The sequence below is a fragment of the Labrus mixtus genome, chromosome 17 (assembly GCF_963584025.1).
Source record: "Labrus mixtus chromosome 17, fLabMix1.1, whole genome shotgun sequence".
NCBI classification, from domain to species: Eukaryota; Metazoa; Chordata; class Actinopteri; order Labriformes; family Labridae; genus Labrus; species Labrus mixtus.
The window spans coordinates 10,633,639-10,657,495 of record NC_083628.1 but is presented as its reverse complement, the minus strand read 5'-3'; the positions used below and the strand labels follow the sequence as shown (position 1 = coordinate 10,657,495).

Here is a 23,857-nt window from a genome sequence, read left to right as displayed (position 1 = left end):
CATTTCTCAGTCATGTTTTGTCCCAACAGATGTGTACACCTCTTTTCCCCTAGCAGCCAATCGAATCACAGAGTGAGACTGACGACCAATCACTGCGCCGCATTTCTAAACCGAGCTCGACCAATAGGGTTGCAGACTGTGAACGCTACAGCAGCCAACGTTCACTGCAGTGCAGTAGCCAACCAGGATCTCGCTAGCCGACTTGTCGACTCTTAACAGGAATATGGATGAAATGATGAAACTAGTCAACGGGTAGGTTAAATATTTTTTTTAATGAAGGCCGTGTGCGCCACCTGTTTCCCCTCTAGATACGGTTTATCATTCGAGTTGTTTGTGTTGTATTTCCGCCTACGTCCACCTGTGCCTACGCTTTGCTTTACAAACCTGTTATAAACCAACTTAGCACAACTTGGCTAGCTAGCTAACCAGTTCCTTTGCCTGCCATTGGCATGTTGCTACAATAGCTTAGCCTTTCTGGCATGGGCTTCCTGTAGAGTTGACAGGCAACTTTGACAGTCTGCCCGCTTAACAGCATCAGTGGCACTGCCTGACAACGATAAGATAAATGAGCCGCTGTGGCTTGTTTCCTTGTTCAAATGGCTGCATTGCAATTACCAATAGATTGTCTGTGCTTGATAGATCATGTTGTTTGCTGAGTGTCAAATTTGCTATTAACTCAAAACCTAGCAAATTCAAGCTCACAAAGAAAGCACAATGCATGACAGACAGAGGAGGATCGCAGACAGGACTGTTGATAGAGGATGTAGGTCAGACATTTGACATGGATGAAGCTAATTCTCTGCACCAGTAGCTGTGTAATAAACAGCGATTTTCTGTTTTTTTTACATATTCGTGGCAGTATTTCAACAGTTTTTCTCTCTCATCACACATCTGACTAACTTTTGTTTCCCATTCTCTTGGTGTCTAGCTGTCAGACTGACCCCCCCTGCACGGGCCCATAAACCATGTCCACAGATGACAGTATCTCTGAGGATGTGTCCAGCTCTGCTGCTTTGAGCCACTGCCACGCCAGTGCAGATGGGGATGGGGGAAAGGAGAGTGAGACCTCTCTGGTTTCCTCAGAGGGGACATCAGCCTCGGGACTGGCTGTCTCGGAGGGCAGACACACAACCTCCCAAACAACAGGAGGCACTGTGGAGAGCAGGCCGATCGACATCACACCAGCGTGCAACAAGATCAGGTGCAGTACTTGTTCAAACACTTTATTTATATGGCCAATTTTCAAATGAGTTGGTTAAGATGGAATATAATTAAGGGTGACAAAGTTTAAGAAAAAAAACAGCTGTTAAGTGTCCAGTCTCAGATGTAGAAAATACATATTTGAAACTATGCTGGAATACTGTTCCAACTTTTCTTCTGTTGCAGTTATTACAAATGGATTTGGTACTTGTTTTATATTATGGTCATTTTGGCAACTATGTCCTAACCTGAAATGTAACCGTGACTGTAAAACCTTGTGTGCATATATTCAAATGACTGTGTACAGTATGTGATTTATTAGAGTATGACTTCATTATAGGAGTCTATGTCTGAGCACAGATGAAGCGTTCCAACAGGGAAAGAGCCTCCCATTCATCAACCCGAGCTCCCTGGAGACCCTGAGGGCTTTGGTGCAGGAGATACAGAGCAGCGGAGAGACAGACCCCGAGATCTGGAAGGATTGTGAGGTGGGGGAAATATCACAGAGCTTCAAAAGCAAAATGCGAGTAGAAGGGGTCAATACAAGCGGATATTGTTGTAATCAAGTTAGGGTTAGCAGTTGTGGCAGTTGGTCTTGTGCCTGCAGCAGCCTCTTTTTAAGCTGTCACTTTTATTGTTTTGTGCAGATCACACCTGACAGTGACAAACACACACACATACACACACACACACACACACACACACACACACACACACACACACACATGCACACACAAACATTCACTGCACCACACTGCAGCTGATTCTTTCAGACACAGGCTGTGATTTGCAGGGAATGGACAACTGTTCTCAACACAAAGACACCTCCCTGAACCATTCTACAGGCTGCTAAGTTTGCACACATGATCTTTAAACTGCCATTAATTGAAATAACTGTTCGGAAAATCATCTGACAATTATTGGGGTTTCTTTGCCCTGTAAATGCAAAATAGGGAGGGAAGTGTTAAAGTAATCGACATGGTTCAGTTTGCACACATCTGCAAAATCCGACATGTTTACACATGCTGGGCTTCACCAAGACTGGCATGGGGACTCTCGTGGAGATAAGGGCTGATGATGAAGTTCACATCACGCTGGCTGTTGTGGCCCTGGGGATGTAGAAAGTACAAATTAGATTTAACTGGATTTCTAATGGACTTTTTACATGTTCAGGAAATAAGCTTCAAACTGTTTCTCTGTGACAATAGAGCACCTGGATAAAGATTTTTGGTAACACACGATTATAATTGATAATTATGGTTTAATTATTAAATCTGAAGGTTTAACCATAAACCAGATGAATTAGCACACAAGTAAACTCTGGAGGTTTACTTCCTTTTTCTCCTGATGGACATTGATCTTTGTAAAATTCTGACACATTTCCATTGCATCTCCATTGTATCTCATAGTATTGACCCAGCTGTTTTATCATAGGTTTACGTTTTGCTGTGAGTAATGATGATGTGTGATTCTTTATTTGCTTTATCTGCAAAAGGGGCGATGGTTGCATCTGTTTCAGCTGGTTGAGAAGCAATACCAAGAGCAAATCCTTAATCAGCAAGAACAATACCAGTGCCAAATACAGGTGAGAATGCCTTTAGTCATATCTTACCAAATGAGCTGAGTTCAGATATTTCCACAGACATATGGAGTAGACAGCCAGTGGGAAAAAGTAGCCAGCTTGGGGCTCGGGGGGCAAGATAATTCTGCTTACTGCTTTAACACTTGAATTGGAAAACGCAATAAATTAGATTTCACATCAAAAAAGGAAAATTATTACATTTTTATTTTTCATAGAATAGTTTTTAATTTAAAATTATTTTATTTTAATACCCTCTCAAGATGGTTCAAATAATATTGGGCTGATCTATCTATCTGTTGCTCTACTTCGGGTCGAGAGAGAAAGAAATCGTCGATACGGACAGACGAGCAGACAGAAACTTTTTAGTACAGGGGTTTCCTCTGTTTTCTGAAATACCCCGTAATATTGTAATGATGATGACCATCTGTGTGGTAAAATGTAATTCTTCTTCCCCTCAGCTGAGTGCTACCGCTTCCCCACACTCACACAGTGAGGGGCGGGGTTTACACAGACAGACAGGCAACTTTCAAAATTGTAATTTTTTTAGTGGAGGCAAGTTCTTCTTAAATGTACAGGAAGAGCAGGAAACAACTTGTGAAAGTAAAAAAAAAAAAAAAAAAAATCTGAATCAACAATGTAAAAAGTAGCCAGCTGTAATTACGTGAGTAGTTGACTGTTTGGTGTACAGACAGAGCTTGTGGAAAACCCTGTATTTATTTATCCAGTGTAACAATGAGAAATTCTTTCTCTTTCAGTTGATTCAGGATGAAATCAAGGCCCTGGTTCAACTCCAGAACCGTCAGGCCTGCATCCAGCCACACACAGAGTTCTCTCCAACTTCAGTGACCAAAACTACAGCAAACACAAAGGAATACATTTTTCCACTTCTCTCCACTGACTGCACAGTCTCCAAACATGTGGCCAGTGACAATGACAGCCTGGCAGCCCCTGCACACACGCCCTTTAGCTCCCCTTCACCTCCTCTCCAAAGATCAGAGACGGCCAACAAGGGGGAAGAGCGGGCGACCACGGGGCTCAGCAGCGGTTACGGAACTCTGTCCAACTGGGAAACAGGCCTGGAACCTGCTGAGTCTCAGGGGGAAGATGAGGATTGTATTCAAGAGAGGGAGAAGCATCACTGGTCTCCAAACTTCCAGGAAGATACAAGGACAATTTTGGTTGGCTGTCAGAAGGATTTTTCCAATGTGAGGGCTCTCATAGAAGAGGAAGCTAGCTCATTAGTCTACCAGCAGAGAGCCTCTTGGTATGTCCGAGTCTTTCTACCCTCTTACCACTTGTAATATATTCGACATTTAATTTGCTGAGTTTTTTCAGTCTTTTTTAAGACCAGCAAAAACATATCCACTGGCTGATACTAATATATTTGTGAAAGGCCCATGTAGGCTGACCGATGTGTCAGTTTACTCCGATTCCTACTCACCCTGACTTCTTTTCTTGGCAGCACCAGCCAGCCGTTGACCTCCTGGGCCCAGAGACAGAAACTCAAGCCCAAGAAGAGCAAAGCAGGGCACGCTTCATCCCAAATCCTGGAGTACCAGGAGCAGCATCCTGGCCTCAGAGAGCCATCCAAACAAAACCAGATGGAGAGCTCAGACTCCCAGGATCAGGTAACACAGTGCTGACAGCTGCTCCTTTAGGACAAATAAGATTTAACAGGGATTGTAAAACCTCTGCCTGTGTCTGATTTTGTTCTCTATAAGTATGTCTGTTGTGGTTGTCCTTATTACACTCCTGCTGAGTCTAATCCACTCATCTGTATTGGGTTTCAGCAGAGAGCCATCGGGCCGTCATCCAGCTCTTTTCCCTTGAGGAGGAGTGACAGCCTGATGTCTGAGGCATCAGGTAACAATTCACTGACTCAGAGTAAACACACACAGCAGCGAGGCTCTGACAATATGGCCTTGATCAAATAAACAGTACATAAATAATTATACTTTCTATAAATGATGATACCTAGCTGTAGTTACAGGAAGTGGCAGTAAGATGGCACTGTTGTACCACTATGGTCTTACCATAAGTATTATTTGAGAGCAATAAAATAATTTTCCTTTTAGATTCCTGAAACTTTCAGTACTGTGTGTTTGCTTTTTACAGTTAAAGCCCTAATTTTTATTAGTTTTACCTTGCACAGAGCAAAACTGTCACTCAAGGCTGACAGTGTGATAATATTTGATATACAATCGTTTATTTGAATTCTCACGGCATATCTTATTTTCTACATTCCAGTTCGTATTTTAAGATTCATAAATCATGTAATATTTCCCTGATGGAAAAAAAAGCCAGTCTAGTTCTGTTTAAGCTGGTCTCTTAAAAACATTCTGAATTCCCTATATTTTCTGTGGCTCTCAGATTTGAGATTATTTGTTCATTTTATGGATGTAAAAAGACATACAAAGATAGTTTTTTAAGGGCTTAAACAAAAAGTACGATTTATCAAAGAAATGGATTTCAAAGGGATTTTTTTAGGGTCTATTTCTGTAGCGGAAAAATCCAAATTTAGTGATCTTTACATCAATTTGTTTGTAGTTTTGTTTTTATGGTGCATTTTTTGTCATTTATAACAATAAAGAAGTTTACAAGACTCCTCTAAAGTAGACAATTTGAGTGTTGCCATCAGTGGTGGAGTTATTCAAGCAAAGTGGATTAAAAATGTACAAATGATTAAACACTATATTCATGTAGAAATATTGCATAAGGCTGCATTCTGCTCTCTGTCTTAGGCCTCACCTATTGGCGTTTGAATGAGAGTGAACTGTATCACCCCCTACCGGACAGCTTTGACAGCGGCGCCTACCTTCTTCTACAAGAGGCATCCATGAGTCTAGTGAGTGTGAGCTGTGATAAAGTGTGGCCTCTGTGACTAGTTTGATATGGAGCTATGAAGTAGAACAACAATCATATGTGATGCATGTTTCATGAGATTAATATCAAGGCATGATGAAAGTTATGATGAAAATGTTCTTACATGTTCAAAAAAAGATAAACATTTCAAATCAAATCAAAATGTTTTATGCATTTCCCATTTTCATCGTTCCTTTTTTGTGTGTAAGAAGAAAAATAACCGGAATATCAGCTTTATGTACACATTTCTTCAGAGAGTAATTTAACACACTTTAGAAGCATGCTTTCTACATTTTCTTTGTGTGTTTGGTCTTTTCTTGTATTTCCTTTTCTTTTTCTCTTAAAGATTTTTTTTATTTAAACTTTTTGCCTTCATCCCATAGGACAGCTGAAGAGAGACTGAAAATATTGAGATCAGAGAGTGGGGAATGACATGCAGAAATGGACTAGGTTTCAGGGTCAACCAGGGGCTGCTGTATCAAGGACTGCAGCCTTTTTTCATTGTTTTTTTTTCACCTTTGTCCTAGTTGCTGTAGTTTTTCACCATTGTCCTAGTTTCTAGTTGCTGTCATCACTATAATTTCACCTCTTTCTGATCTGGCAAACATTTTACAGCTGATTGACCAAAAAACATGCCTTTGGCCCAGCATCTTGGAGTCCCACAGACACCAGATTTAAAAAGAACTCAGAGGTCTACCTGGTGCTGTTGGCTTAACAACAATCGCTTTATCATCTAGATTTTAAGGGGAAAGAAACAGATTGGACAGATGTTTGGCTGCTGATTGGTGTTTTCTCTCTTCTCAACTTTCATCTCTGTCTCTTGTAGACCCCCACTCAGGAGCCTCGACTGTCCCTTAAAGAGATCTATCAGAACAAGCAAAGGACAGACCTTAAGCGCTTTGACTGGGAAGGTTCTGTTACATCCAGTCCAACTTCACCACAGGTAAGTCAATTTACTTGTTAATCTCTCTCATCACATAGCCTTACCTTGAATCTATTGAATACTTTGTTTATAATGATCAATGGGGTTATTTTATCAAGAAAGTAGGCTCTGTGTGAACTTGAAGTGTGCTAATGCAAATTGAGTTGCAACCTCAGGCTTTAGTTATTTCTTTGTTCAAAGTTGATTTGTGTAGGGAAAAGTATGTAGCATGTACATCGATGCCACAATTTGTTCCTAATTTGTTATGTCATCCCTCGATGTGCCTCTCAAATACATCATATCAACAATCAACAACAAATACAGAAGGGACAGTCCCAACAAACTCAACAATAACAAACACACTATTACAGAATCATCCTTCCTATCTGGCCCATTCTTTGTGCTTCAGGTTTTGACTTTGGATCCAGCAGCAAACCAGCGTCATTCAGATCGTACCTCCGGCTTCACTTCACCCTCTCACTTCAGCAGCCCCTCGTTCGCCACGCAGCCCCACATCTACCCCCGAGTAGGGACCCCTGTGACCCCTGACAGCATGGTGGAATGCAGCCCAAACCCCGGAGATACAGACTGCATCTCTGATACCTCCAGTGGTTCAGTGGCCGGACCCGCCCTTTCTAAAGTGCAGACGATGTGGGGGAAAACAGTCCAGTCTACCTCCCAGGATCAGACCCGCACATCCAGCCAGCAGCACAGAGCCAATGCCCCCTTAGCCAGCGAGGAGGAGGGTAGCCACACTCACACCAGCACCCTGAAGCCAGGTTCAGCCTCTGGGTCCACTCTGAGGCCTGCAGCTAGCCCACACATGGAGAGGGCTTCATCACTAGAAGATCCCGTAGTCCTCTCTCTGTGAGTGACACACAGGTTACTTAGTATACTAACAAGGTGTGAAGGGACATTTATGAATGTTGTTTTAAATGTTAGTCCTTTTACATACTCCTTAACCAATTCTGTTCCTTTGTATGTCTAAGTTGTTTAGAGACCAAACTATGTGTAAATGACACCCAGGTTTAAAAACAGCAGAATAAACCTTTAAACTTACTCATGACCAGTTAAAGCCATATATATGTTGAATGAAGACACAGCCGCTCATTTTCAACAACAAAAACTGCGAAGAAATAAAGCTGCTCTGTTTAACGACGGTCCGACCAGTTATTGTTTCCTCTGTTGTTTTTATGACAAGTAGTAGTTACTGTTTAAATGCAATGATGGTCAGAGGGAAACTGAACTTGCTTAGTAAAGGTCCATCAGAGGGCATCTGCTCAAAACCTTTTCATCCACTGGTTTCTGTATTTCTTCTCAGACTGAGGCAGAACCTGAGAGAGAAGCACTCCCGACACGTGGCCGATCTTAAAGCATATTATGAGTCCGAGATCCAAAGTCTGCGAGACAAACTGAAGCTCACAGATCTGCCCCAGGATTTAGAGAAGAGCAACCAGGCCCTGACAAAGAGGTTTGTATAAGTTTGAAAGTGCATCCATTATTTGTAAAATGTTAACAGTTTGACCCAAAAAAAAAAAAAAGGTCTAGATAATAACTTTTCTCTTGTGCGTTCCTCAATCTTCCTCAGCAGATTGAATTGGTTAGTTGCTATAGTGAATCATCCATTCTTCTGTGGGCTTTCCACCATCGGGCTAGCTACTATTTTCAAGATCTAGAATGAGCGTTCACATCTGGATGTTTAGCTGTATCGTGCATGAAAATCTAATTTAATTTTTTTTTTTCATTTGCTGTTTTAATGATGCAGTGATTGCTAGATTTTAAGGTTAGAGATGTCAGGACACAGACATGTAGCCCTGTTGAATTATACTGCAGTCTGGCTGTTTTTTCTTTCTTTACTAATGCTGACTTATTGTGTTCTGTCGATCCATAGGTGTAAGCAGCTGGAGAAAGCTCTGGCAGAGGCAAACAGTCAGATTCAAGAACTAGAGGCCGCAAACAGCTCGCTGGAGAGAAAGCTGGTATTTATCCTTCAACTAAATCAAGCTAACATCTATTATGACATTTTGTTATGATGGTATTTCATAACAAACATGTAATACAACTCTAACCTAGAACAGGTGCTGAATGAGAGCCATACAAGACTTTAATTCAGTTTTAAAATGTGCCCTTGCAGGAAAGTGCTAAGAAGGGAATTTTTATTGGTCAAACTTTTATCAAGGGGAGTCAAAGACCTGGAATTGACATGGCTAAATCCTTGCAAAAGAATCCCATGTACCCATTTGAAGATGTATTTTGACTTACTGATTCTCTACTAACAAGAACATCAAGACCCATATTTTACATTTTTTTTTAAATCCTTTTTTGTATGTGCTCCACTCAGGCTCTTCAACAGCATTTTGTAGTTTACACCTTTACAATGACAAAAAAACATTCTATTTTATTCTAAGACTAAAAAAAGTTCAAATAATTATCCCTTTAATTCTCACAATTATTCATGAAAAAAAGAAACCAAGTCTACATTATACGACACATATACTACATATGATCCAGATCTTTGTCAAAACTTGCCATCGTAACGTATCATTGTAAGCTTGATGTTGTTTTGTAAGGTAGCTGAGAGGATTTTGGAAATTAAAAAAAAAACAAGAAAGCAAAAGGTGATAAGAAGTTAGGTCTGGAATAAGTGGCCAAAGGGGGTTCTTGTTAAACTCAGTTGACATCCTGTGAGTCAGACTGTTCAATTATTCAACACGATTGTCTGATATTTGCACTTCACACCTTGTAAATATTCCAGCACTAGAAGTTGTGTTGACTTCCAAACCTTAAAACTCTGTTCAAACCTGCACATTAAAATTGAAGGTTCATGTTGCTTTTCACTTTTTTACTTACTTAATATGTTCGTTTTTCATCCATGATAATTTCTTGATGTTTTAAATAATATTCAGCCACTGCCCTGCTCCTTAATCGTGGTGTGACCTTCCATTGTTAGGCTGAGTGGCCAGAGCGGTATGCAGTGGCAGGTGCGACTGTTAAATCCTTGCAGCAGAGATTGGAAGAGAGCAAACGCTCGAGCAAAGACAAAGACGATCTGACAGCACGTCTGAAGAGCCACATACGGCAGCTGGAGGAGGCGATGCAGAGAGCAGGCAGGGAGGCCGATGAGAAAGAGGCCAGGAGGGAGAGAGAGTACAAGATGCTGCAGGATGTGAGTCTGTTTGTGAGAATATAATAAGATAAGAATGTTATAAGTATATGGAGCTCCATATGCAGAAAAAGTATCCCTCTTGTATTTGAACTCTCTGTCAAATCTAATGTTGACGTCATGTTTCCTCAGCTGCTCGGGGAATATGACTGTCTGGAAAAGGAGCATGAGGGAGTGAAGGTAAACAGTCGCTTACTGGACGTTATCATCTGATCGTAGTTGAATCATTATTTCAGCAAAGGCTAAGTCATTTATGTTGTGTTTTTCTTTCTTTTCTCTTTTTTTTTTTTTTTTACATTTTTATATCTCCAGAACAACCTGGTGTCAACAGAGAGCAAGCTTGTTGATGCGAACGATCAGATATGTGAGATGAAGAGGTGAGTGGATCAGATTAACTCTGAATTTTACTGGGTTTTTGTTTTTTTCAAGCTCTTATAAATATCAAAGCGTTAGGGGGTGAAAAACATATTTGTTTCACTGAAATAGTCTCTTGATTGTGTTATAAGTTCACTGCACAACTACAAAGATAACAAAATGAAGCAGTTAGATTAGCCTGTCGATTCCCGAATTGAAATCACCTTTTGATCTCACAGGGCACACCCTTTTAGGAACATTTTTTATTTCAGGAAAATCACTCATTCTTCCAGCAATTAAGTTTAGAAAAACAAACAAAAGCTATTTTCACATCTGTACAGAAAAATATAAAGCTGGAGCCATGAGGTTATCAGCGTAGCTTAGCATTAATACTGGAAACTGGGGGAACAGCTAGCCTGGTTTTTGTCAAGAGGTTAAAACATCTGCCTACTTGAGACGATTAGATTTCAAGAATGAAAGTGTTTTGATTTGAAGAGTTTTATGAACCACAGTTTTTTATTTTAAGAGGTGGATATCTGCAGATTTCTCGTCTGGGTGAAGTGACTTTTTGGATTTAATGTTTTTATTTAGAGTTTTCCCACCTGGAAATTTTAGGTGGCAATAAGAATTATTTAAACCTTTGGAAGAAGCCAGGCTAGCAGTGTCCCTCTGTTTTTAGTCTTTATGCTAAGCTAAGCTAACCGTTTCCTTGCTTCAACTTAAGACTTGGCCCAGAAATTATATTTCCCAAATGATAGACAAGTATTTAGTTAGCCGTTAATGAAGTAATAATTGTAGTTTGAGTTAATCTAGAGGTCAAGTTTTTGGACAAAATCAACACAACCCCACACAAAAAAAAAGCAAACACTTGTTTGCAGAGAAAATTCATGCAGAGATGTAGCCGTACAGTTACAATACAGTAGTCTGGTCATTCTTATTAGATCTGTCAGTGCCAAACAGATGCACATGGTCATTCACTGGTTGCAGCAGTTTGTGACAGAGATTATGTGCAGAGGATTGATCAATAGAGTCTAATGACAGTCTCTGTTCAGTGGAAAAGTAGATAATAGCATCCTTTGCAGTCTCAGCTGTGCCTACACATTGCCTACAGTAGAGGCAAAGTATGGACTCTGGATTGATGAAGACTGAACAGTCAATTAAGAAAACTCAACGACTGAAGGAAAACTGTTTGCAGAATATCAATATGTTATATGTGTCATCAGAGGGTGTTAGCATAAAAATGGACGATCTGGAGGGCAGGCAGCTCAGGCAGAAAACTGGAACAGGAGATTTCAAGAGCTCTGTAAGTGACCTTTTAAAAAGATGGTATAACAAAAATACAAGTTTCTACAATGTTCAAGCAAACCAAAATACTTTTTACTTTACCAAATGCCAGATAATTCTAATAAATGAAAAGGACAGGTCATAATAAAATAGTTTTAAGTAAACATTTCTTATGTGCACTGATAAAAAGAAGAGTTTGTGTTAGACTATCAAAAGCAGAAGGGAGTAAGATGCAGGAAGTTATGCAAGAAGCATTAAGTTTTAATGGAGTGAAAGTCAAATATGTCGACAGGATTGTTCTAAACTAAAACAGGAGAAGCAAACTAGAGGCACAATGTGACAGCAGAAAGGAGTTATAATCTAAAAGAGACAAAAGGTTCACAAAGCTTGTTAGAAAAAATATATTTTCAATGTTTTTTTTGTAGTGTATAGAAAATACTGATAATACTACAATACTACTAGAAAATACTAATACCACTCAGTAGCAGTAGAATATTTACATTGTCATTACTTTACAATGAAAAAGAAAGAAAATAAAATTGACCTTAGAAATAGTATATCAGGTCATTCATACATACATACATACATACTACTGTACATGCATTACTCTGTGTTTCCAGACATATAAAGTGCACCTGGCTAAAGCTAATGCACCACCAGTTCTACAATTAACCTTTTGCCACACAGGTAGTGATGTTAAAACAGTTTTTTTTAGTGAACTGTATGTTCGTTTTAGCGGCTGCAGGTCGTACCTTTAAACTGTTACACTTTTGTGACAGGTTTCTCTATTATCCTCATCAGTGAAACCGAACAGTCAGCAGAAAGTGACATTTTCCTGTCGCCTTTCTGTCCATGTCTTTGAATCTTGTGACCTTGTGTGTCTCTGTTTGTCCTCCTCAGAGTGATCTCCAAACTGGAGTCTCAGGTGAAGCAGCTGGAGCACGAGAACAATGCAAGGACACGATATGCTTCTCACAGTAACACACAACCTTCTGGGGCTGGGTAAGCACTTAATCTACTGATAACCTGTCTCTTTCACACATCTACTGAGCTATCATTACAAGGCTTAATTAAACATATTTGTTTGTACAATTCAAATCTTAAAGTATCGCAAAAGAAAAGCTCAGAGCAGCGCAGCTCATAGTGCTTTACAATAAAGTTGAGAAACAGGAAAAATCATTAAAACAAAAACTCCTGTTTCCCTCTTGCCATGTCCACAGTCTTTTCCACCACCCTGACCTTCTGCTGTCACCCAGTAAGGGTAGGATCGAGCCTGATGTCACACGCAGAAAGTCGCCCTGTCCTCTATCTGATCAGGTACACAGCGGAATAAAATCTCCATTTCATCAGACTAACCAATCAAGTGCCCACAAGAAGCCCCAGTATCCAATCAATGATCAGTCATCAGGAACTGGAAGCTCTTTGGAGGCCTCTTCAGGAGGTGCTGGCTGGAGGTGGGTGTTTTACAGTTGTGAGGATTTTTTCTCAACCAGCCTTAGTGAATGATTTTAGGGGATTTACTGGGTTCCTTTTCTTCAGGTGTGTGTCTCCTCCTGAGTGTGAACAGTCCCTTCCTCAGTCCAGACACCAGGAGCAGAGTGGCGGGCATCAGGAGGGGAGTCGCAGCGCCTTGACGCCCATGATGAGGGCTCTGATCCAGCTGGAGGAGACCAGAGCCACGGAGAGCAGGGCCCCCTGTAAGAACAGCTCCACCTCCATCCACAGTATGACTCACACCTACTAACAAGGCCTGAGCAACCTGAGTAGTTGTTCGATTTAAATATTTACGATCCAAAAACAAGTTCAAAGAAGTCACTTTAAACTTCAAACAGTACTCTGATATTCTTCCAAATATATGTTCCCATGATTAACCAAACTACTGGTAGACTTCGTGTTTTATTCTTTAGAGTTTGTAACTCTTGTTTTTCTGATACCAGCTAAAAGGTTACAAAATACTGCAAACAAATAGCTAGCTGCTGTCGTCTCAGTGTTTTTTCCATGGTGTTGCATAACATTGTAAGGGTGTTCATGGGTCTGAAGTGACAGACCTGAACCCTTATGGACTGCAGAAGTTTGTTTTGTGAAGGGATTGGATCCAAATCGTTTTTACACCCAAACTTTTATTTTCCTTTTAAACTGAAATCGTGACGAAGTTTACATTATTGGCCTTACACACGCAATCTGTTTCATTCATGCTTTGAGACAATAGGCAGTCATTCAGGTCACTTTTCTAGGTTTGAATAGACATTAATCACAGCAGAGCCTGAGATGTTTCTTACTATAACTAGGACAGAGTTGGATAGATGATCTAATCGACTGGTTGTTTCAGCTTTCAATCTTTTTTCAAAATCAACCCTAGTTAATAACATCTTTGTGTCGAATATGGTACGTATTTACACAACAAATAATGTTTGTTTCTAAAGCTCATCTTATCTGCATGGTTTCACTTTGCAGGGGTCGGCAATCAGAGGACGACAGTCGGGTTCGTGGAGCGGAGACACAAGGAGGTGATTCAGGATCAAGTCGAGTATCCGGCCAACCATGAGGGGATCAAACCCGGACACGCTGCACCTCGAACCGAGCGAGTAGGATCAAAAAGTCTAAATAGAGCAGCAGCTCTTCTGAGGGCTCAGAGGAGTCTGTCCCCAGACGGCCACAGATCCTCCTCACTGCCTCCTCCAGAACAGAGAAACATCTCCCCAACTACACCGAGTGAGTCCTCCCAACCTGTTCACACTCTCATCTCCAACAAGTCTTAAAGTGCACAAAATCCAGCTGTGTTTTTGATATACCTGTCAGCCGCTCGTCTGTATCCTTTCCCTTGTCAGATCAAACATTAGAGTTCTGATAGGTAAAAAAAAATCACAGCCAGCTAACCGCTGTAGAAGAAATGCTGCTACACTTTTCCAGTCATTTCTACATCTCCAGATAGTAACATCTTTCTGTACTTAACCAAAACCTGTCTGGACAATCTTCTTTTGAATTAGTGGTGTATGGATGTATAAAGGTTTAACTAAAAGTGCTCACTTTTCATCCATCCAGCAAAAAGGGAAACTCTTCTCATGCCCATGTCTGCAAAGTCGAGTCCTAAACGCTGCCCGTCAGAGAACTACTCCACTGCTTTTGGTCGTCCGATGCCGAGAGAAGAACACTTTATCAAAAGGTGAGACACAAAACATGAACACATATTAATTGACTGGTTATTGGACAACGTAAATAGTCTTCAATTGTATTGATTTTTAATCAAAATCCCCAAAAGAAGGAGATACAATGTCTCATTTTATGACTGTACAGCGAGTGACATTGACTGCATTACATGAATATAAAATATAAATATGAATGTTAAAAAATTAAAACAAACATGGTGTATATGCTCTGCAGGTTTGACGGGCAGGTTGACCAGAGACGTCATTCATTTCACAGCAGCAGCCCCAGAAAGAGACTCCAGTTCACGTCTGCAGACCGAGACGATGGTAAAACATTCAGACTGCTTTACATTTAGAAATAGAGGTCAAGTGAAGAAAGCGAAAAAACTGAAATCATGTCAGAATGAGGTGCACTTCAGGTCTGATGTTCTCTTCTGGTTTGACCCGATGTATTACAGATTGGTTTCGCTTCAGCCTCCCCCCTCTAAATATTCAGGATTTTAAAAAAAAAAACAGAATTTGAGCATGTTTTGAATTTGTATCTACTGTTTCAGATTTGATCTAGACTCAGGCTTGATTCATTTGAGACTATTCATGCTCATTAAGAGTCAAACATCCTGCGTATTCTTAAAAGATATCAAACTAGGACTAATGACCCATTTTAGATGCAGCCAGATTTCTTTTTCATATTTAATAAATGGTCAAATCTTTTTTGAGATGTTCTGTGTTTAACACTTCAATTGAATATCTGGTGATAGTAGGTGTAAAAACCTAAACCAATGGCTTCACAACTTCTTTGTCAAAAATCCAGCTTTAACCTGTAACTAATTCTGTTTCTGCCCTCAGGCCTTCAGCAGCCTTCACAGTCCACAGGCAGCGTGAATCCCCCTGAGGGAAACTGGCCACCCCAGCTGGGCTGGGAGAGGCAGGCGGCCTGTGCTGGATCTGACCCCCAGGACCCCTGTGAGGACTCAGTCCCTCTTTTCGTGGACAGACTCCACTCACTGGCTGAGGCTGAGAAACTGTTTGATGAGCTGACACAGGAGAAACTGCAGGTAAGTGTTTGATCAGAGGGTTTCACAGAGAAACTCAAAACACAGATTTGTTTCCTCTTGGTTTACTCAGCAAAGGATTAGTACTGAGGGGCAGTGTGAAGTATGGACAAAAAAGAAAGATACCGGTAAATAGATATATTAAAGTACATGAACGTGGTTTTTCTGTTTTCATTCCACTTACACTTCTACTCCAGTACATTCAGGTGACAGCTTCAGGTACTTAATGAATTAGGATTTTTGCACTTTAAAAATATGATCTTCTAAATTAAACTCCCTGAACATTTTACACAAGGATGACTAAACATTGTCAACTGACAGAAAATGTAATTGTCGTTGCTTCTGATATTCATGGGTCCAACTTCTAAAATGTGAGGATGTAATGCTTTTCCTTTAAATTAATTTGTCTGTTTAAAATCATATTTTAGAGGTTTTGACTGTTATTTCGACAGTACTAGCATTGACAGAGTCTCTTCTTGGACTCTGGGTCATAATGACAATATTTCTCACACTTTTCAGAATACTTCCCAAAAACAAACTCTCTATCAATTCAAAGTACTTTACAGAGTTCAAAACAAAATATTTACAACATTAAGAGCATTCATAGACATGACATGTAGCAAAAAAAAAGACGTTTATTTCTTCTTCTTCTTTTTACAATTTACTTCTAGCAGAGTTTTTTCACGGGGTGGTATTATCCTTTATACTTGAACTATAAGTAAAAGATTTGAATTGCTCCTCCACCCCTGCAGGAGAGACGGTGTAGTACCCAAACAGTACAACTCTTATCCCCCCCGACCTCTTATGTAACAGACTTTATTGTTTTTGTACCACCGCTAAATGACTTCTATTTTTAGGAAGTTCATATTTACGCACCCCATCCACCCCTCCCCTCCCTCTGTCCCGGTTTCACAGAGACATCTGCCTCCCCATTTACAAAGTACGCACTCATCATTCCCCATCACACTTATCTAATTAATGAAAGTGTTTCAGTCCATCATGCGAAGGTGGTTTCATCAATATAATCATTTTTGTTAAAGAATGATTAACTTTTAGTGTGTGTGTGTATTTGTTGTGTAGATTGAGGCAGCTTTGAGCCGAATGCCTGGAGCAGGAGGTCGAGTGAGTCTACAGACCCGGTTAGACGAGGTAAGACCAAGATATTGATATTGATATAATGTTCATTTATTTTACCAAGTTGTTTCTTCTAAATATTTGTTTTAATTAAATTACATTTGTTCTTTCAAATGTTTGAACTGTCTAATTTGCTGGTTTTCTTGTTTTTGTGTCTCATTTAATTAATGTCAATAGTCGGTCAGTCAATATATAAAAATATCTAATAATAATAAACTTTATTTATACAGCACTTTTCAAAACCAGGGTTTACTTATGAGGCTAGAAGATGTCACACGGGCAAAGTATAATCAGGATTTACATGTTTTCATCGTTTAATTGAGAAAACAAATATATATTCTCGTGTCTGTTTTTAATTGTGTCTAATTACATTTCCCTTCAACTGCACAGCTGTGATGGTAAATGGATCAATTGCATGATAATCAACTTGAAACCATTTTTATAATGTACTGACAGATCATTTATTTTTTAAGCTTTACTGGCATTCAGCTAAATTATGGCAGTTTTTGGTACACTCCTTTTCTAAACACCTGAACAGTGGATTCATATGAAATGTTGTATTCACATTCATGGTTCTTTAAGGTTTAATCCCACTGACGCTCAGAGTGTGTTGACTTTTAACTCGCTCCACCAGAAGGTCAAAACACCATCAGCCTCAGCTGTACTTTGGTGCTTTTAAGCAAATGTTGCCATGCTAATGGTCTAAACTGAGGATGGAAACATACCTACTAAACATCAGCATTTTAGCATGCAGATGATACCACTGAACTCAAACCCCTGCTGTTCCCCTCAAAGCCTTTGACTGTAGTTTTTTAACTTGTGCACTGTTTTCTGGCGTTTTCTGGATCAAATCACCAGTATGGACTAATCCCAAGTGTTACTGTTTTCTGTAAAGGTATTCAAGATAGATGAAAGCTATGAATTCTTGTTTCTTTGTTGACATTCATCAATTGATGAATACAGTATGTGGTGATCATTTTCTCTTAATTACTTTATTTGCCTGCCTCTGATCTCAGATCAGATAAACAAGCCCAGCATATATTCCCAAAGCCCAAGGCACAACTTGTTTTCCTTGTTTAGTTTAACTTTAGTCTCAAACGTGCTTGATTTTCATGGATATGAAACTTAAAGCTTTACACTTAACGCTTAAAGTTTTTAAAGCTTTACACGGCCTTGCTCCTCCATACATCACAGATGTTATTTCATTTTATGTTCAGACCCGCTCACTCAGGTCCTCGAATGCTTCTCTTTTAAACATCCCTCATGTGACCCACACAAGCACCGGGGAGAGAGCTTTCTGTTTTTATGCCCCCAAACTGTGGAACTCACTGCCTCTGGACATCAGAACAGAAAGCTCTCTGGGGGTTTTTTTTAACACAAACTGAAGACCTGCCTTTTCAATCTGGCTTTTAATTAGGAGTTATTTTACTGCTTTTATTTTTTTCCTTTATCATTGTTTTTACATTTCTTTTATCTCTGGTTTTTGTATTTGACTTTTGTGAAGCACTTTGGGCTGCATGTTTTTATGTATGAAAGGTGCTATATAAATAAAGCTGAGTTGAGTTAAAGCACCAAACATAAAGTAAAGCTGAAGCTGATGGGATAGTCATTTCTTTTGACCTAACGGTGGCACTAGAGGGAAAGTTTATGAGTCACCATAGTTACCCAGGATTAAATCTTTAAGCTCTTTAGATGAGTAATGCATTTTTTGCAATCCAATTCCCATATTATGTTTTTTCTGGTTTTATATGCTCTTTAGTGTGTTTTCCAAGTGTCCTGTGCATGCTTAGGCACATCTATGTGCAAAAATTCAAAGTCCGCGGAAACGCGGCTTCTCCTACCTCCTCCTGTTAGCTGTAGCATTAGCCGCATGTAACGCTCGGTTCTAGCCCCCCTCGATATAAATTTGTCAGTCCGACATCATTGTCAGTGTGAGATCACTGATCTAAGCCCGTTGGCTCGTTGTGGCAAGCCCTGCAGCTCATGTTGAAATTTCCGAGAAGCGTGCTGAGCAACTGACCAATAAGGACAGAGCGGATCGGCAGACCAATCAGAGCAGACTTGGCCCACGTGGGGTCTAACAGTGGGGGCTCAGCAGAGCGTAGCTGACGGACTCAGAGCGTAGAGGGAGCAAGGAGGAGCAGTACATGAAAACAGACACTTTTTTTGGACTTTAGCTATTGTGAACGTACAAAAGTAGGTACATAGATTAAATATACGAACCCCAAAAAGGGCATAATATGGGCTCTTTAAAATATGATGTTGCCAGCATGAATTGAATACAATTATGAATTGATAATAAAAGTGATGACTCCCTCTCCCAGGTGGCCTTAGAGAAACGTCTGGAGAGAGTGAATCGTGAGCTGGGATCGATCCGCATGACCCTGAAGAGATTCCACGTCCTCCGCACCTCTGCCAACATATAGCAATGTCTGTCTTTTTACAGTGTAGATGCTACAACTTAGTGTCTCTGCTTTTTCTTTTTTTTACAGTTCACTGATTGTCGTTCAGTCTCTTTTAGTGCCATAAACTCATCTGTATGGCAGCATCTTTTTGTACGTATTACTTATTACTCTGGGAAATTTTTTATACGTCTGAAAGATATTGAAATTTTTGGAGTATATTTTTAGTAAGACACAGATTTGTAAAGTCGTTTACTTTTTAATCACAGAAATATTAATATGACATGTTTTAATCGCCATATTGAGGTGTGGATTTTTAAAATGTTTCAGTGTAAAGTTGACTTTCCAGCAGACACATTCTTCCACTTGGGAAATATTACTGCCATTTATCTTCATGTGTTTTGTTGACATTTTCAGTATTTTGTGTTTTCCATTTGACACCACTTAAATCTATTTATTTCATGTTTTGTACGTCAGATATAATTTTTCGGTGCATTTTATACATTTTTTTGTTGCTATGATTTTTTTTTTTTTAATGGGGCCAAATTGAACAAACATGAAGGAAATATTTACTTGAATTCAGTTGCCTTTTTTTCCTTCGTTTACTTTCAATAATTACTCGTCACTTTGCTTGCTTTATTTTTCAGTATTGCTATTCTTGATCAGAGCCACCTGAAAAATCCAAACCAGCACACTTCTCAAGTGTCTCACACACACAAACATTTCTACACAGATCTTTGTCGGTTGATCAATGCTTGTGCATGGGATTTCTTGCTCTGCTTCTTTTTGCCATGCAGACTTTTCCTACATGAGATGATGAACTACACTGGAACTATAATATTGTTGTTGCACAATAAAAGAAGCTTTTTTTTTGATAATTGTTAGTGTTGCTCTGTTTATTTCTTCATTGTGATGGACTTTGACTTTAATAGTAAAACCAGACAAAACTAAGTTATACTGACAGAACATGACACACATGAAAAAGATTATAGTTTTGATCAAAATATTAAATCATTCAAAATATTAGGGGAACTTTCATTACACTAACTGGAAACATTAGACAGTGTTAAATATGATGTGTAGGTCAGTATTGCTTTCAACGACAACCTTAATAATAAAACACTTTTATTGTCTTTGTGAATGTAGAACTTTTTGATTTGTTGAAGTGTCCCCAACAAAGTGGAATTACTATTTAGAGTAAAAATCTTCACTTATTTTGCATATTCTCTTTATTGAATCAAAATCCAACAAAAAAGAAAATTTAATCAACAACAAATTAATTAACTAATGCAAATTAATTCATTTAAGAAAAATAGTAGAATCAAATAAAATTATTTGATCAAACATGAAATAATCAACTATTAAAATCGACAAATCTGTAAAATATATAACTACTCAACAATAAGCTGCAGTTTATTAAGAGAAATCTACAACCACTGGCCATCCTCCATTATGGGTAGTCGGTCCCACTTTTCCCCCCAACCACGACGCCCGTGGCTGCAGGCATCAGTGCAACGCTTGGGGGCGCTTTTCTACCTCATTGTGTGACAGGAGGACGTCCTGTCTGCTGATGTAACCGTTAACCTGGGTCCCTCACCGGGCACCGGCAGCACACAAACGCCTACACACCGTGTGTACAGGACGCCTGCGTGTAATGATGGAGTAGCAGCCGGACTGAGAGGCGCACACAAACACCGGGGAATGAACGCTTCTGTGTGGGCGGAGAAGGACGGACACCCGGCCGGCAGTGTAGAATATAAACACCATCACGGAGGCTTGTGCGATCATAACGTTGCGGCTTTAACCCACAGTGATGATGCATTCACTGTTTCTGCAACGTGGTGATCCAGCTGAATAAACCGGGACTGTAGGTGAGTCAATCATGTTGAACATGTTGTTTTCCTGTTAAAAGGCATCGTCGCACTCAAATGCAGCCTATCATTTAAATAGCAAACTGACACGAGGAAATGTTATTTGGTTGTGTTTGAATGGGCTGCAGGGATCAGGTGGCATCCATCATTGTAGTTTTATTTATCTAGAATTAATTGTATTTACCCAGAAGCGACCAATAGTCCGTATTGAGTTCATTTTTTGAAGAGAATACTATAGCCCAGCAGCCTGTCTGTGTTGATATTAACTTAATATAGGCCTTAACATTTTAACATATTATTCAGTCTCTTCAATTACAACCAAGCAGAGCATTTAAAGGTTGAAAAAGCCAGACTGACTATCATAACCAAAACTTCAGGAAGTAGGCTATTTAAGAGTTTTGTGCATGTTTGAAAGCACCATTATGTTAAAAAAAATTATAAATGAAAAATGAATTGCAACATTTCTTGAATACCCTAAACAGGACTTGAGCATTCTTAAATATGCAGTCCTAAATGTGAATATATTCATTTTGTAGGTCAGCTCTTGCTTACTCACTGAAAACTCCTGGTGTCCTTGCTCCAGATGTTCTGTACATCCTGCCAACAATGCATGCAGCCACAGAGCTGGAGCTATTCTTAGACACTGAAGGTGAAATGACTATAGAGGTGGAGTTGCTTTTGTGTGATCCTCACCTCCCCTTTAACTCATTTAGACCGACGCTGCGATGGAGTCTAAACTCCAGAGGAAGGGTGTTTACACCTGGAGAGACTCTTGTCTCTCATGCTGACCATCCAGCATGAATGTCTGCACCACATTTTTTGTACCATCCATCAGCAAGCAGGTTGAGAATTTTGAAAGGTCAAGTGGGAACTTCACCTGTTGGTGGAAGCCCTAGAGGACAAGCCAGAGCATCATCAACATCTTTACATTGTATTCCCTTGGGTCCCTTAATATTTTTATTTTCCTTGTTTACCTAATATCTCTTTATCTTTATTTCATGGCGATCCATCTAATAAGAGTCAGACCCTTAATAGGGGCGTTAATGTTTGTGCAAGACAAAAAAAAATAGGTGTTGAGAAATTTCTTTCCAGACTGGAAATGTAAACTTTATAATGGCACAACAGGAAAAGGCAGGGGATCACCAATGACTTTGAGGACATCAAATGTCTGCCACAAATTGTTTGCAAATCCTTCAAGAACACGTTGTGATAATTATCAGGATAAGTGGAAACATGAATGTGCTGGTGGTACTGTAGGACCTCAGAAATTATATTTAAGACCATGGAATGCTTTTGCATTTATCCTCTGAGGACATTAAAGATACGTTTAAAATGTTTTAGCAATTCATCAAATTCTCAGCCAAAACAAAATGTTGACCTCCATTTTCAAAAAAAATTCAAGAGATCTTTAAGATAAGTGCGATTGATCGTCTGTGAATTATGAACATCTTGAAATCCATCTCACTGTTGTTTATGTACTTTGCTAAAACAAAAGGAACAATTGTCGACCTCTTGGTAGTAGAAGAGGAAAGGCCGGGGGAGGACGAAATCATTAAGTTGTGATTTTGGGACCACGACTGTCTGTGCATGATTTCATGGCAACATTTGAAATAGCTGTAAAGTCAACCTCCCCCCGAACGTTATTACGTTACAACACGATACGATACACTTCATTGTCCCCTTGGAGAAATCTGTCTTGGACTCAAAGTGCTGCCAAACATTCAGGTGCTTCACGTGAGTCCAGGTCTCAACCAGGGCAGCGCCGTCGGATCTATCATTTGAGAACCATGAATATCTGTTATCCCTTCTCATGGCAATACGTCTTGTAGTTCTGGAGGTATTTCACTGTCACAAAAAATAAAGAAGGATTGTATCTCCAAAATTCATTAGTAGTCTACCTCTGAGAGTTATGAATATCTGTGTATCATTTCAAGACAATCCGCTTTTAAGTTGTCGACATATTTCAGTCCAAACAACAAACATAAAACCGCTAGAGGAAATGTCAAACTATCACCAAGTACCTGAAGCTCAACAGAGAAAATCCACGGTCCTACTGGGAATTGGAATTAATACATTTTCTGTCAATTTATTCTTATTGGACCTTGAATATAATTTAGTCATAAACCATCAAAGGTACGACACCAGATTGTTTAAAATTGGAATTTGTGTGTTCACTCAAATTCGCCCAAGTCTTAAGGATTCGTCTATGAGGGACCATGAGTGTAAATGCAAGACTTCATGATACTCCATAATATTTGTTGGGATAAATAAGTTTAGACCAAAATGGGGGGGACATGGATTGACATTTCCTTCGGCTATCCATGGATTCAATCTCCTAGCAGGGCTTTAATTGTCTTACTGATTATCAAATGATTGCAGCGGCTCTTTAAATTGGTTTCATGCAGCGTCTTAATCAACCAAACCATCGGATACGTTCCTTAATGCTCTGGTTCTGTTTCCTACCATTTCAGGTCCAGTGTGCATGATTTTAATGTGTGTGTGACGGAAGATGGAGCCTCACAGGATCTGATTATGGAGCCAAAATGATTAGGTTTGCTTTGATGAATGCTGTTAGGAAGTGGCCACCGCAGAAAGAATGAGTCACCATATTGATTGCCGCCCTCCTCCTTCAGTTGCTACTCCTCACTAGAAACCTCCCTACCCTCCCTCTCTTTCTCTGTTAAATCAGTCCATCCATCCTTCAGCTTGAAATTCATGTTTTTTGAGTTCATTTTTTTCTCTCCATCTCTTTGTGACGTGCCAGATACACCCCCCCCCCCCCCCCCCCCCGACACCCCCCACCTCTTCTTCCCCATAGATACGTCAGAGAGGATTTGCAGAGAGGTGGCATGCAGCCAGGCTGAGGGCTGCATACCAATAAGTGC

At 39.8% G+C, this 23,857-nt stretch overlaps 2 protein-coding genes across 4 annotated transcripts in view; both read left to right on the top strand.

The window, feature by feature from the left end:
• Positions 1-104: 104 nt before the first annotated feature.
• Positions 105-19,973, top strand: LOC132991910 (M-phase phosphoprotein 9). 3 transcript variants are annotated; one of them, XM_061060899.1, is made up of 24 exons: positions 105-252; positions 929-1,201; positions 1,541-1,688; positions 2,696-2,785; positions 3,538-4,046; positions 4,245-4,410; positions 4,576-4,645; positions 5,524-5,627; positions 6,471-6,587; positions 6,976-7,433; positions 7,888-8,037; positions 8,458-8,545; positions 9,517-9,732; positions 9,862-9,909; positions 10,042-10,106; positions 12,268-12,369; positions 12,588-12,821; positions 12,907-13,091; positions 13,822-14,079; positions 14,410-14,530; positions 14,749-14,840; positions 15,360-15,568; positions 16,646-16,714; positions 19,024-19,973. In XM_061060899.1, the coding sequence occupies exons 2-24, from the start codon at positions 966-968 to the stop codon at positions 19,123-19,125; spliced, it is 3,837 nt and encodes a 1,278-aa protein (XP_060916882.1). In that variant the 5' UTR covers positions 105-252; positions 929-965; the 3' UTR covers positions 19,126-19,973. The 3 variants fall into 3 exon arrangements, with proteins under 3 accessions (XP_060916882.1, XP_060916883.1, XP_060916881.1); XM_061060900.1 differs by having other exon boundaries at positions 4,573-4,645; positions 12,907-13,064; XM_061060898.1 differs by having other exon boundaries at positions 4,573-4,645.
• A 741-nt stretch (positions 19,974-20,714) lies between these two features.
• Positions 20,715-23,857, top strand: part of LOC132992114 (membrane-associated phosphatidylinositol transfer protein 2-like) — a 54,950-nt gene continuing 51,807 nt past the window's right edge. Inside the window, exon 1 of the mRNA XM_061061260.1 lies at positions 20,715-20,972. The gene's annotated coding sequence lies outside the window, so the exon portion shown is untranslated. The remainder of the gene's footprint in view (positions 20,973-23,857) is intronic.